Raw genomic sequence first — 14,864 nt, forward strand, 5'->3', positions numbered from 1 at the left:
GTCTTAAATAATTCCACATCGATATACTTATTGGGTATGTTAGTGTCTATCTGAAGGTCACCTAACAACTAGGTTCGGATTTACAAAAGCTAAGATCAAATATTACTTGGAGTCTTAAACTTGTTTGCCACTAATTAAACACCACCTTTGTAATTTTTAGAATAGTAATTTAAAAAAAAAAAATGGTATGAATGTTAAGTTTTATACCATTTTCAAATTTTGAAAGAAAATTACAGAAATCACTGGTAAGGAGAAATACTGAAAAGTGAAAACTATAGAAAAATTACAAAGCAAGAAAGACTAACTGCAAGTGAAGACCCACTATAAAGAAGCAAGGAAAGAACAAAGCAATATGAAGCGGAAAAAGGCAAGTCGCTCGCTAAATGCTTATAAGAGTTAGCCTATCCGACGGAGTTGCCACGAGCTTTCAGAAGCTAAGATTATAACGTTTACATAGCTTGTTTCTCCCATATATATCTATGTAGAATGGAAAGAAAACAATAAGAAGAACTAAAGTTTGTTCTCTCTCGCTCTATCTAAAACTCTCAGTTTCCCTTCACACATATTAGACCATAGGTCCATAGTAAAATATATATATATATATATATACAGTATGGGTGAATTGGTATACATATTTTGTTATGGTTCATAATAGTAAATTTATTTAGTTGTCATGTTAAACAACAACAATATTTCTAATTTACTAAGGAATAGGAAAGAACTAAAAACTAGTAAAAACAATTTAACAGTTTTTACGGATCACCATAAGAGACATGCGCTAATAATTACATACAACTTATCTATATAATAAACCAACTGTATGTCAGGATTTCAAATTCCAACCATAAAAAAAAACTCAAAAAAAAAAAAAAAAAAAAAAAAAAAAAAAAAAAAATTGACGAAGTAAAAGAAGTGGATGTCATAGACCCTCCCAACGATCCCTAAGATCTAAATTGGAGACTCCGATCTCTATCCCGAATCGAGACGAACGCCATCAGTCTCTGTATCTGTTATTGCCCTCTTTGGTCGTCACCATTACGGGTTTGTATTTGTCTTTGAATGTTCTGTGCTTTTTCTCTCTCTCTCTGAATGATCCGTAATTACGCTTATCATATATGTTCATGTGGTATGCTTGCTCAAATCTACATATTTGTTCTCTCTTGTCTGTCTGCTTCTCTAGGCTCTAGCATCCATTCAATTTTGTCTGTGTGATCCATTCAAAAACGTTTTTTTTTTCAAGGTTTTGTTCTTTCTATGTCGACCTTGGTACTGTCAAGTGATTTGTAATTGTGGAAAGTGACGTTTGTTTTTGTGGATCTCCCTGGTTCTTTCTTTAATTTAGAAGGTCCCTCTGGTTCTTACAAGTAGTGCTCAAACAGCAAGTGTGTGTTCTTTTGAGCTTCCGTACGTTTATGGATATATACTGAGCTCACCACTTATTGCTTTGTGGTGGTGTTATATTGTTCGTTCCCTTTAGTCACTCTAGCTCGAACCTTTATTTGTTTCAATCCAAAATATGAAAAAGCTCGAACCTTTATTTGTTTCAATCGAAAATATGAAAAAGCTCGAACCTTTATTTGTTTCACTCCAAAGTATGAAAAAGCTTGAACCTTTATTTTCTTGGCGGCCGTCTCTTACAGTTTTTTTTTTTTTGTTTCCTGAAACAATTTCAATTCCACTTAATCTTGTAGTTGGTTGCTGAAGTTTATTACTTGTGATCTTCGTTGGCGCAAATTTGAGATTCTGCTAAGTTATAGAAATATCTGATCTTTTTCGATGGGGTGCATTGTAATTGTTGAATCACTCTATGTTTCAGGCACTGTTAATCTCTCGATGGATGCCAAAACCTGCTCGGGAGATGCAATCAGCTGGCTCCCACACGAAGTTTTGGGCAAAATTTTGTCCTTACTGCCGACAAAACAGGCTGTGTCAACATCTGTTCTCTCGAAAAAGTGGAATTATATGTACAGATTGGCGGATAGTCTTGATTTTGATGATTCCGTCTCGCTGCATGCGGAAGAGGGTGGTAAACAAACGAGTTTTGTGTTTTCAGATAGCTTCAAGAAAATTGTGGATCGAACACTGGCTTTGCAATGTGATTATTCGATCAAGAAATTCTCACTAGCATGCCATGTTGGCGCGGTTAATGAAGGCCAAAAGACTTGTGTGGGCCGCTGGATATCCAATGTGGTAAGGCGCGGTGTTTTGGAAATGGACTTAAGGATAAAAGATCGGGGTATACACTTCCTGCCCCCTCTGCTCTTCGCAAGCAAAACACTGGTTAAGCTGACACTGGGAACAAAGCTCTACCTTGGAAAGCTTCCTTCATATGTGTCACTTCCATCTCTCAAGTTTCTCTTCATCGATACGGTTTTCTTTGAATATGAAGATTTGTGTTATGTACTTCTTGCTGGTTGCCCGGTACTCGAGGAGTTATCAGTCCATCACAGAGACCAAGCTATCCCTCACACCATATCGAGTCCGACGGTCAAGAGACTATCAGTTGACTACGACTGTCATAGCGAGAACGAACTGTCATTTGACCTGCCAAACCTAGAGTACCTTGACTACTCTGATTTCGCCTTGCATGAGTATCCACAAGTTAACTTGGGATCCCTTGTTGAAGCTAAGATGGATCTTTATCCGGGACATGTGGAGAGGGCAGATGTAACTGAACTCCTCATGGGGATAAGAAATGTTGAGATCCTTCATCTATCTCCCGTTACGGTTGATGTAAGTTAGCCAATTTCTTTTTATCGTTTTGAAAATCCTTGGGACATTATTAAACTGTGATTGTGTGTTTCAGGTTATCTATTCATGCTGTAAATATGGGCTACTTTTACCGGTATTCAATAATCTGGTTAATTTATCTTTTGGGAGTAAGGATAAACGAGGTTGGAAATTGCTGGCAAATATGCTTAAGCAGTCTCCAAAGCTTGAAACTTTACTTATCCAGGTATACTCTTAAGTCTTAACAAACAAAACCTATGAAGAAATACACATACACACGAACTTGGTGGTTGATCATGTACATACATCTTCTGCTTCTTCAGGATCTGAATGGTTACAGAGGCGATGTCTCAATGCCTCCGAATCAAGTGAAGGTGTTGCATGTTCTGAATTATGGAGGAACTGATGAAGAGTTTAAACAGTTGGAGAAAAGTTTAATTGGGAGAAAACGTAATGCAGAAGCTGTGGTGGATGATGGCATAAGTTTGCAAACCAAAAGGGGATATAACGATGCTTCATGGAGTTTCACTTCCAGGAAAATGCCATTCCAGAGTGGCATAAGTCGTCTAGATTCATATTATGCTAAGTAACTCTATACTCATATATTGTTTCTACTCGACTTTTTTTCATCTTTTGATACACTTTACAATAAACTGCTTCATATCAAACCCACTTATCATGTGACTTCTTCGTCTAGACTCAAGAGCATGAAAGGTTATCTCCTTTTTATTTACAGGATTCCCCTGTGGGTTGGGTTTGTTTCTGTTCCGTAAGAGTCATTAGACTCGACTTCTTCTCCTTCGACAATTTTAGTTTCTTACGTCAATTTTCTCTCATGTTCAACTCCATTGTCACCACCTCTCTATCCCTCCATTTTCTCAGTGCTCTTGTTCTGAATGTGGAACCGCTGATAAAAGGTATTATTACGCGCAGTGTCATTTGATGAACTTGTAACCAATTATTGTAGATTTAAGATGGTAAACACCCAATCTGTCTAAGCATCCGAAAGTTGCATATGTACCTTTGGGGTCATAATTGTTACTGTAACAGCAAAACTCATCGTCCAGCTCTGGCAAGTCATGAGCACTATGAAATAATTTTCCAAATCAATCCGGAAACTCCCTGAAATTCGTGCTTTGTACACAATAACCATACAGAATTTAGACCAACGCACAGCAAACCATTTGAAGGCGTGTGAATCGGCTATCTGAATCAATCTCTTAGCACTATCAACACTAGAACCCTCTTGCATAACTAGTTTTTAGTCACGTGAGTGCTATCCAATCCGTCTTTCTTTGTAATTTTTATATAGAGAAGAGGAGAAGTAGATGTATCCTACGGTATTACGCTAAGGTGAAACAGGTAAAATGTTCTGAGACTGATACAATAATATTGCCAAATATATTCTGGCCTAATGTTGTTTTTGTCTCCATAAAAGGTCTCCAAAAGCTAACTGGCTCTGATACTCTTTGATTAGATTGCTTGTAGCCCATCCCTGTGTGAACACGAACGTCACAATTTCAGAAACTCAAGCTTCAAAAAGAAGACCACTCAAAAGAAAAATGAAGAATATATACCTGGCAAGAAGCTGAAAAGCTTCGCCAAATAGTTCCTTCTCGAAGTTCTGCATCAGCTTATCAACCTTACAGAAGTACTCTTGAAGAGTTAGGTCTGATACTCTGATATTCTCCAAGAACCATTTAACAAAAAGAAGAAACAGTCTTTTTACCTTCTCCATTAGTGCATAGGAAACCTCGTCTGCTTCAGTAGCTTTCTCGACCATTGTGTAATAGAACTCCACCTGGAGCAACAGAAAAACACAATGTCTTTTAAATCTAGGATACAGATGCTGATCAAGCAAACTACTTCTTGGCATGAGTTTATTATGCTTTTGCTTACCTCATCCGTGAGCAGTCTCAGCAATTCGCCGCGCTCTCTGCACCCCAACTGCCCATATATCAAAAAAAAAAAAAAACAGAATCTCACTCAAATACGTATTGGATGGAAACTGCTGCTCTGCATGTTCATAAAACTCGTTTTTCTTACAGAAGTAGAGGCTAAAAGGGCCAATGCACAGCTAAGTTTGCAAAGATCATCTTGCTGTTCAGGAACTCTACCTCTTGCATGTTCTTGGGCTTTGCTGGCCGTTACAATGTCAATGGTCATCTCTTCACCTTCGTCTCCCTGCACATATTCATCTTGTAACTTCCTTCTAAGCTCAGAAACAGAGTCTTCAGATGGCAGAGAAGCAGTATCCCAAGCAATAGAAGAAAGAGTAGCTCGGACAGCATCATCTGCATTAATTCTTCCAGAAAGTCTTAATGCCCTGTATATTAACACTACATCAGAATTTTATTGGCATGAAAGCGAGGAGAAAGAAAACGAGGCAACAAGAAAAGATAGAGTTCTGGAGCCAACCTAGAAAGGATTAACAGTGACGAGTGGAGAGAGTGATTATCTGACACGTCCATAACACCACGAAGCTGCACAGCAGCAACATTATAGTTTCCCAATGTAAATGACAAAGAAACCAGTGCATTGGTTCAGGGTATATTCAGTAAATAGGTTCAAAGGAATTACCTGTGCCTCAGTTACTTTGTCACTCATGAAGGTCTTGTTACAAGGGCCAGATGAACTTGCACCATAAGTTCCTTTGAAAGTCATGTTACAGTGACCGGATGTACTTGCTCCTTTGTCACTCATATAAGCAGCACCAGATGGACCACTAGCACCAGGACCTGGCGGACCTTTATGAGTCTTTGGTATAGAGACAGAGGCAGTGTTTCCACTCGTCTTGCTTCCTTCGTCCCATTCAAAGTGGAGCCAATACAACGAGGAAGCATAAGTTGGAAGCGTGTAACGACGAAGCCTGTACCAACCAACTTCTGGCTTGGGCCTCAACTGCCAAGAGATCCTTTCCATACCCAAGATAGTCTTCGTGTCGTATCTTGCCCAAATGTTGGGTGGGGGGATTGTATCAGACATGAATGCCCAGTTTCTCAGTGTCTCATCCTCCATGCGGTTGACCTCAACGACATGGGGGAGATTCTGACGGGTTTTGTTGTAAGACCACCATGGAAACCGGAGGGACACCGCAGCATTGTCCCTGAGACTTGGTAGTCAGAATCTTCAAACTCAGTGATGCTTCATCGTCGCCGCTTAGAGAATCAAGATACACAGCTGCTCGGGGTTTGACTTCATCAGATTTGGAACGGAAGCCATGCCCGAAATTGCAGTAAAAACCTGGTGGGACTCGGCCGCAGTCCCACATCCTGCATTGGGATTGGTATCGTTTAGGGGCGACAATAACGGTATCGGTATCTTGTGCCATGGTTTTCCTATAGAAAACGAACAAGATTTGTTAGAAATTCATGGAAACTGACCTAAACAATTCGTTATAAAATCTATATATTTCTCAAACCGATCTCCGAGAATCAAGGATTCTGATATACTTCTATCTATCAATTTGTTCCACAATTCCTTAGATTTCGAGGTTCTACCTGAACTTTTTCCGATTAAGACGTGAAAATGCTTCTTCGTCGAAGAGAATTTCTCGAGACCTGACCGGAACGAACAAAAACAAACAAAACAAAATAGCGAGATTCGCGATGATGGATGCGGAACTGTTGGAAGTCAATCTTTGATTAATCCACAAATTGGTATCATCAGTGTTTGGAAGAAGAAGAATCAAGAAAGAGCCATCGATGTGTTTGATCGGAGAAGAAGAGAAGAAGTCGGGAGTGAAGAAGAGGGGTTAATGGTTTTCTTATCGGGCCTGTCTTAGTTAATTAAGCCCACATGTTAATGGGTTATTGTTATTCTACAAACTATAGGTTAAAAGTGTTAACCTAAGTATAAAACAATCCATTAAAAAGGTTGAATTAATTTTAAGACCAAAGATATCTCTTCTCAATTGTTGGTGAAAGGAATCGTTATATATGTATGCATGTCATTGTCAACAACATACAATATATGTTCATAATCTATATATATATGTGAAGTTGTGAACTCAATCAAAACCATTTCCAGCTTTTCAATCTATCAAAAAATTAAGGGTCTCTCACATTTTTCTTGGCTAACTAACTAACTTACTACTAATTTCACATTTTTTTGTTCATATATATTTAACAATTTGCACTGATCTTTGCACTCGAAACAGTGTACGTGTTTGTACTTTTCTTCTAAACCGATGCGTGTATAATGGAATATATAGGAAAATATACTTATGTCCATATATGAATGTTACGTTGTGAATGTTCACCTCTCTTGATTTTGCATGAATCTGATTTGTAACAATTTGGTTCACCTCTCTTGATTTTGCATCATCTAGCTTGTTCTTTACATGTGAATGTTCATGGAGAAACGAAATGCAAAAGTTCTTGATATATCAGAATTACACTTGGATTATGACTTATGAGAGTACATAATACATTAGGCATCAAATAGAACGCATAAGATGATGAATAATTAATTAAATAAACATAAGTGAAATGACGATAAATTGGATAAACATATATAATAATAGATTTATAATGTAGTTTTACTCATTCTTCTTTACAAAGGAAAATAAAACATAAATTCGATTCGACTATGGGTTTGTTGTACACTCTAGCTCCTACGTAATCTCCTATGTATGTGCAATCACCTTCATCATCATGCCTCCTTTCCAATTTTACATTCCATTCTTCTCATCCAACTCTCCTTCTCGTCTCTCTTCAGGGATTTCTTCCCCATCACCACCACCTACTCCTCCTCCTTCTTCACGCCCTCCTTTTCGTGCTGCAGGCATTGCTCCGCCGTCAAAGCCCAGAAACAAAGCCCAAGGCGTCTCCGTCACTTTCTAGGGTTAGAAGCAACGTTGCGGCCATAGCAGCTTCTTTATCTGCGTCTCAGTCGCCTTCTCGTGGTGCAGCCACACCAACCCGGCTGGCGAAACAGAATAACCAACAACCTGGTTTGCAGTCAAAGAAACTGGAATCTCCGAGGAAGGAGGATGAAAGAGAAGCCATCGAGAGAGACTGGAAAAGTAGCTAGCGAGAATATAAATCCGGTGAAAGAGAAACCTAGCTCCTATTGCTCGTCCATTAGAGCATTTAGAACGAAAAGAAACAGATTCATCTCGGGAACAGAGGAAGAATACAGAAGCAGAGAAACAAGCGGTGCAAGAAAAGAAGAAAGATCTTCCTGAAGGTAGTCGAGAGAAGCCAGCAGCAGATCAGGGACAACAAAAGAGAAAAGAAATCGAGAAATTTGCGTTACAAAAAAGGAATAAAGCTCTTCACGACGGCAGTGGAGAGAAGTCAGAAGCAGATCAGAGACAACAAAAGAGAAAAGAAGAAGAGAAACTTGCGTTACAAGAAACGAAGAGAGCTCTTCAAGCTGCAGGTAGAGAAGATGTAACGCAAAGCAAAACCGAGATGATGTGAATGTTCTCCATCTAACAAAAGGAATGTGAATGTTCTCCATGTTTTATATCTGCTCCGGCGTCTGCATCCCCTAGACTATTGTTGAATGAACACAAAGAAGAAGAAATTATTAGAATGGTTTCTCAACCCACTTAACCTGGCTGTGCATCCTCGGACTTGTTACAGAGCACAATAGAGGTTTTTACTCTACTAAAGGGTTTATGGAAAATCTCTATTTTTGAGTGATTGGTTAATTTCTTTCTTCTCGTTTTCTTCTCTCTCTGTAGATAAACCCAAAAGTCCCTTGATCTAATTTCGAATCGAAAAGACGACCAACGCCATCAATCTCTAGAGCTGCAAGTGTGAGTGTGTTCTTTGAGCTTCCACAAGTCGTCTAGATTCATATTATGCTATGTAACTGTAAACTCATATATTGTTTCTACTAGATTTTTTTTCATCTTTTGTTACACACTATATTACATTTAGAGAAATTTACACACTATAACCCAAATAATTCCTTGTCGAACTTTTTTATCAAACCATTAACCTTACAAAAGCATGCTTGAAGAGTTAGCTTTGATACAAATCTCAAATCACTTTGTTCCAGTTTTCTTTGTTTCATTCAAATTACATCCAAGACAATGAATTAACTAACATCGAAGTCTGTATTAACTAACATCTGGTACGAGCTTCAATTATCAAGAAACTCTCACTACAATAGAATGGTGTTTTTGCAACATAATTTTGGCAACGTTCCTTTTCGTTTTAAGACATTTTGCAATATTTTTGCAATGATAAATACGCATCACAATATTATTATTGCTAATGACAACACAGAATTTTGTAGCAAATTTCCGTTATCTTTTTGCAAATTTTTTTGAAGAAAAAATATTTTTTTTTGAAAATTTTATAAGAAAAAATCAATAATGTTAGTAAATCATTGTTTTTTTGCAAGAATTTTTTAGTACAAGTATGTGGCACATCTGAAACTATATTTTGCAATATTTTAAGTAACACTTTTGCAACTTTATTTTCCTACACAAAATTTATAGTAATTTTGAGATCCCTCATCTGTCAATAAGCAAAACCCCTTTGAGCAAATACATATACCGCTAACTTGCCGTTGATCACTTGCATACATCATCTTGATTGATGCGTCTTCAGGATCTGACTACAAGAAGTTTCCATTTTGTTGATGTACGAAACCGACAATATTAATAATACGAATCTTAATGGGAATAAATCGGAGCTGGTCCTTTTATTAACGTTGAATTGAAGTGAGGGTTTACGGAAAATGACAATCAAGGAGCTAAGCGCAGTTAATACGAAAATAATTGCTCTTCTCTCTCTAATTGCCCAAAAAGTCGATCCCTTTCTCTGACAACGACCTCTGGTATTTAAAGTAGGCCATTGTCCTAGGGTTTCTTCTGTCCCTCTGTAAAATGACGATTTTACCCTTGCGGCCAGATGGGCCAAATCCAAGACCTCAGGCCCAAAACTTCATAGGATCTTCTGTTTGGGCTTCTGTAAATGTTGGGGGCAAAGCCCATATCCAACAATGGTCCCCCCTAGTCCGATGTGCGATGGCTTGCTTGAGCCCGTCGGGTACAGTTATATGTCTCTAGGTCCGTCCTCGGTCAACGCGCTGGTCCCCCCATATAAATATGTCCCCTTTGACCTAAATTTTTTACTTTGCTTCCTTCTCTCCAAAACGTAAACTTCTTCCTCCTTCTTCTTTATCCTCTTCCTCTACTTTTTCGATTTTGGCTTGTAAGGGTCATGGTCTCGCCGCCGAGACTATTATGCCGTGCCGCCGTGTCACCGCCACTTGATCCGGCCGTTTGTTCCACCGGTGTTGCCTTCTTGCGGCTGGATCCGATCTACGCGTGCTCAGCCCTTCCACCTCCACGGAGCCGACCAAAGTCGTGAGTCGCTCCGCCTCCATACGCCTCTTGCCGGAAAGCCCAGCTCTTACCTCGCCGCCAGCCGCTCCCCGACCAGCCAGGTCTGGCCAAATCCGCCGATTGCTTCTAGCCCGTTACGCCACCGTGCTTGTCATCCGGACCAGGACCGTAAGGCGTCCTGGTCTCGCTCGTCGTGCTTTGCCATCCGGGCCAGGACCGTTAGGCGTCCTGGTCCCGCCTACCGTGTTGCCGTGCCTCGTCATCCGGACCAGGACCGCTAGGCGTCCTGGTATTGCCCGTCGTGCCTCGCCATCTGGACCAGGACCGTTAGGCGTCCTGGTCCCTCCTGCTGTGCCGCCGTGCCTAGTCATCCGGGTCGGGACCGTGAGGCGTCCTGATCCGATCCCTGCTCGAGACGCGATGATGGCGTGTAGTGGGCGTGCGACGAAGAGAATATGTTGACGGCGCACTTCGTGAGGCGGTGGTGCGGTGGGCTGCGGCGAGACGGAATACTTGGTGGCGTGATTGACACGGGGCGTGCTGATTTTGATACGAGGNTTGATACGAGGTGTGCTGGTTCCTTAGGCGAAGTAGCAAAGAGATGAGCTCCAAGACTCTCGGTGGAGAGGTGGAGGCTCTTGTTGATGCGTAGGCGAGATTGATGATGGTCCGGCGAGATGGGGTGGCGAGCTCGCACATGTGTCTATCGGGTGCATTCACGTGATATGTGCCGAGCTCAAAGTTTGACCGATTGGTGAGATGGTGGTCTCGCAGGCGAGATTGAGTTAGATCGTGTGAAAACGAGATCGTGTTGGCGAGGTAAGGAGGAGCTCGCGGGTGTCTCCGCGAGGTGAAACGGGATGTCGTGTGCAGTATGCAGAGCGTAGTACACAGTACGCAGGACGCAGGACGCAGTGCACGGTATGCAGTACGCAGTGCGCGGTATGCGGTACGTGGTACACAGTACGCAGTACATTTGGTTGTGCTCGTTCTATCCAGAATCTATTGCGCTTTCGGTGTCCTGTTGCTTCAGTACTGACTAGTTGCTTGGTTGGTTTTGCAAGGTTTCGCGCAATGGCTTCTGGAGATGATGTCTTCGGAGATGTTCTGGAGGAGCTTGAGGACGATCAGTATAGCGCGTTTGAGAGTGGCCTCGACGAAGTTAGAGCGGATAATCCTTCCAGGTGGAACCCATCTGAAGGGGGAGGTGTTGTGACTGATCTCGCAGATTTGACGGAAGAAGATGTTCGAAAGCTCGAAGTGATGTTCCCTACGGATACTCGGGCCCTTAGTTTGATTCCCTTTCCTTCAAGTCAGCGTTGTGAGAAGGTGCTCGCTCACGAAGAAAGTACTTGCTCGGAACGTGCTCCTAGGTCTCTCGTCGCTGGCTTGCCTGTAGGTAACATAGTTCCAAGACGCCGCAGAGATCGTATGAGAGAACGCATCCCAACGGAAGCTGACTACCGAGTCGGAGCGACTCAAGAAGGCAAGGGATGAGCGCGGGGAGCAGGAGCGTGCTAAGGGTGGTGTTGTGATTAGGACGCATTGCGAGCGTATTGACCGCCTGAGGAGGCACGTGATTGCGTCACGCGAGAAACAGTCTGACTTGCTCCTTCTTAGTCAGGTGACGGGGACTAGACAGTGTCTTGAGACATTGATCAAGAGGGGCATTGCTATTCCTGAAGATAGGATGCTGTGTCTTGCTGCTTGCGAGGAGGAGTTCCGGACGAAAGTGAACCGAGTTGTAGTGCCTCCGCTCTTCGATAGTGATCTCGAGCCATTCCCGAAATCTGCTGATGGAGGTGGCGATGATGCTGCAAACGAGTGATATGTCCTCGTCTTTATTGCTTGTTGTTATTGCTTTTGGATTTTTCTTCTGTTATTGCGAACTCAACTGCTGATTGCTTTTGCACTTCTCTTTCGGATATTTGCAACCTTTTTGCTTTTGCTTCATGAACTTGGTTATTTGCTTCCTACTACGCGAATGTCGATTATTGCCGATTTTTTTTGTTATCTTCATCATGATGAAGTTGCTTCTGAATGATCGCACAAAGTTTGATTATTGCGTACAATAGAAATGCGACGTTTTGGTTGTTTACAAGACATATTTTGCAGTGCAGGACCTCTCCTGGCTTACCCTGGATATGTTGTTCCCTGAAACGTCTCGAGTAGACAAGACGTACTTGTCGTACTAGTTTAGGTGCGGTACGCGTGACCGGCTTACCCTGTGGGTACTGCAGGAATTGCGGGTGTGCGAGTCGGGGTCTCGGCTTACTCACTCCGGTTCCTACTAGCTATGCGAGTCTGGGCTCAGCTTAAATGTCCTACCGAAATAAGGACGTGGATTATTTCACCACTGCACCCATGCGGAGCGCGTTTTAGAGCTGTGCGCCTGGCCAGGGCGTCAGAATGAGAGTCGATAGATTGCTCAAAAATGTTTCATTGTGAAACTTTTATTTTTTTATTAAAGTTATAGTTGACCCTCGTGAAAGGCTACCTACGTACCCTCGAAAGGGATCAAACCATTCGTAGTTCGGATTACACGATAATGCTCGGTAGATAGAACTTTTTTTTTTTTTTTGTGAACTAATGATAATAGCGCTTCAGGTTGGCAGAATTCCACGATCTTGGAACTGGGGTGCCATTCATCTCGAGTAGCTGGTAGACGCCGGGTTTGACGATCTTGGAGATTAAGTACGAACCCTCCCAATGCGCGCCGAGTTTTCCAGCGTTCTTCTCCTTCGTATTCTTCAGCTGGGCTTGCATCTGCTGAAGTTCTTGCTTGAGGGCACGATTCTCTGCATTCTCCGGTTGACTTAGCCCAGCACGTCGATCCATGAGCATCTGGTCAGCCTGAAAGTGCACTCTCGGCTGCTCGCCATTGGGTCCAAAGATGATCGACGGGAGCCGGGGTCTTCCGTTAACGTGGTGCTCAGCTCGCGGAGTGCCGAACTCAGCTCGCGGAGTGTTGTGCTCAGCTCGTGGAGCGTTGTGCTCAGTTCGCGAAGTGCGTGGTGCCAGCGCGTCTTCGTCTTGAACCCGTCGGGAGTCAGGCTGTGGTCGTGTATGGCCCATCTGTGCCGCTTGTCAGATGTATATTATTTACGTTGAATATAAAAAGCATTGAAGAAAATTAAATCGGAGCATGGAAAGGTTCAAGTGGAGAACACCACTGCTGATATGGTAAGTATTCTAATGATTTTTTTTTATCCTACACGAGTTTGCTCTTAAACTTTGTCCTCTTTTTTCAACTGTTATTTGTATTCAGTGTCTTTTTAATGAATCTATATCTCTCTTTTATGCAGATCGTGGAGGCACCGGGGGAGGGGGACTAATATATATGATAAAGTTCGTGCCTTTATATATGTGTGTGTTTTGGTTTCATATCCACAGGCTGGCATCATTGTTCGTGCTTGTGCTGGTTTGAATTCTAGGTTGTTTGCCTTGAAGGTCTTCCCAAAGGTCCACTCTGTTATGGTAAATCTTTCTTCTGGTCTGTCATCTTTTAGGTTTCTTGTATGCTACATATATTTTTATTATCATTCTTTATTACAACCATATAATTTAAACCTTTGTTCTGTTATGTCTCAGTTTATCTTGAACTTGAAGGAATGCCTTTGATCTGTCGTCGTCGGTTCCTGTTACCTCTTTGATGGTCTCCTCTTTCCCTTTTATTTTATTTTAGTGTTCTTAGAGCGTAGACCTCTTCTACATTAAATTTTCTGTAAATGAACTTGTCAATTATTTGATGGTTGAGATTGTTCTTAAAAGCTTACTTACAATTATTGTGGCTTATCGTAGCTATTTTGCAGATTGTACTTGATGAGCTGACTAGTAGGATTGATGGGTGGAGGATTGGCTGGAATCCAAGGCTCTTGAAGGAGCCGAGTTGTTTGTTCAATTGACTGGTGGAAGACTGCTTGCAGCAGATCAAACTCAAAGGCCAAGGTTTCATTAACTGTCTCTTCATCTTTCTCTTGCATTAGCTTTTCCTTCTTTCTTTTGCTTATGTCTCTTCATCTTTCTCTTGCATTAGCTTTTGCTTCTTTCTTTTGCTTATTATGATTCTTCTTGTTCTGTGATTTCAGGTTTTAAACCGCTGATTCCAAAAGGAGTTGATGAGTATGATGAATCAGAATTAGAAGGTTTGTTCATTTTTCATCCCGGGTCTGAATTTGTTAGGACGTTAACAGTCTCTTAATCTTTCTCATTTTGAGTTAGCTTAGGTTTTCAACAGCTGATTCCAAAATGAAATTACACAAGATTTCTCCTCTTATCTTGTGTAATTTGGGGATAATTTTTGAAGCTTGTATTCTTTTGTGCTTCACAAACCAGGAGCTACACATGGAGCGCCTTAGAGGATGAAGAAGATCGAATAAATCCTCATATCAACAAAGAAAGAAGCCATACACTTTACAGTAAGTTTTACTTGTTATATTACTAACCTTGTTTTACAGTTTTTCATTCCTAGTTAGGGTTTATTGGTTTTATTTTGCTGCATATGCTTGGCTTGGTCACCGCCGTTTAATCTCGGTTGTGATATTGTAATGACATTAACATTCTCTTAAACTTTCTTTTGAGTTAGCTTTTTGTTGATATTTTTGCTTATTATTATTTCTTCTTTTTCTGTAATTTCAGGTTTTCAACAACTGATCCAAAACGTTGAACAGTTGAGTTAATGAGTCTGAGGAATCAGAATCAGAATCAAAGGTTGGTTTACTTGTTACAAAAGTTTTGATCTGATTTTTTGTTGATTATTCCTAATTAGTTAGGTTTATTGGTCGGTTTTATTTTCCTGCAGGCTTGGCTTGGTCAACGTTTAATC

General features: G+C 41.2%; 2 protein-coding genes and 1 long non-coding RNA gene across 3 annotated transcripts; 2 read left to right on the top strand and 1 right to left on the bottom strand.

Annotated features, from left to right (window-relative positions):
* Positions 885-3,488, top strand: LOC104749334 (F-box/LRR-repeat protein At1g06630-like). The gene is made up of 4 exons (XM_019238469.1): positions 885-1,041; positions 1,817-2,733; positions 2,807-2,956; positions 3,054-3,488. The coding sequence occupies exons 2-4, from the start codon at positions 1,834-1,836 to the stop codon at positions 3,318-3,320; spliced, it is 1,317 nt and encodes a 438-aa protein (XP_019094014.1). The 5' UTR covers positions 885-1,041; positions 1,817-1,833; the 3' UTR covers positions 3,321-3,488.
* On the bottom strand, positions 4,056-6,444 carry LOC104749337. The gene is made up of 8 exons (XM_010470938.2): positions 6,231-6,444; positions 5,311-6,068; positions 5,149-5,213; positions 4,777-5,056; positions 4,630-4,677; positions 4,460-4,531; positions 4,308-4,372; positions 4,056-4,225 (listed from the first exon to the last, which is right to left on the bottom strand). Exons 2-8 carry the CDS (start codon positions 5,746-5,748, stop codon positions 4,204-4,206), a joined length of 990 nt encoding a protein of 329 aa, XP_010469240.1. The 5' UTR covers positions 5,749-6,068; positions 6,231-6,444; the 3' UTR covers positions 4,056-4,203.
* LOC104753244 lies at positions 13,163-14,368 on the top strand. The gene is made up of 6 exons (XR_002035990.1): positions 13,163-13,222; positions 13,345-13,516; positions 13,631-13,694; positions 13,852-13,987; positions 14,128-14,184; positions 14,266-14,368. It is a non-coding gene; the product is annotated as an uncharacterized LOC104753244 (long non-coding RNA).

This window comes from Camelina sativa, chromosome 16 (genome assembly GCF_000633955.1).
Source record: "Camelina sativa cultivar DH55 chromosome 16, Cs, whole genome shotgun sequence".
NCBI classification, from domain to species: Eukaryota; Viridiplantae; Streptophyta; class Magnoliopsida; order Brassicales; family Brassicaceae; genus Camelina; species Camelina sativa.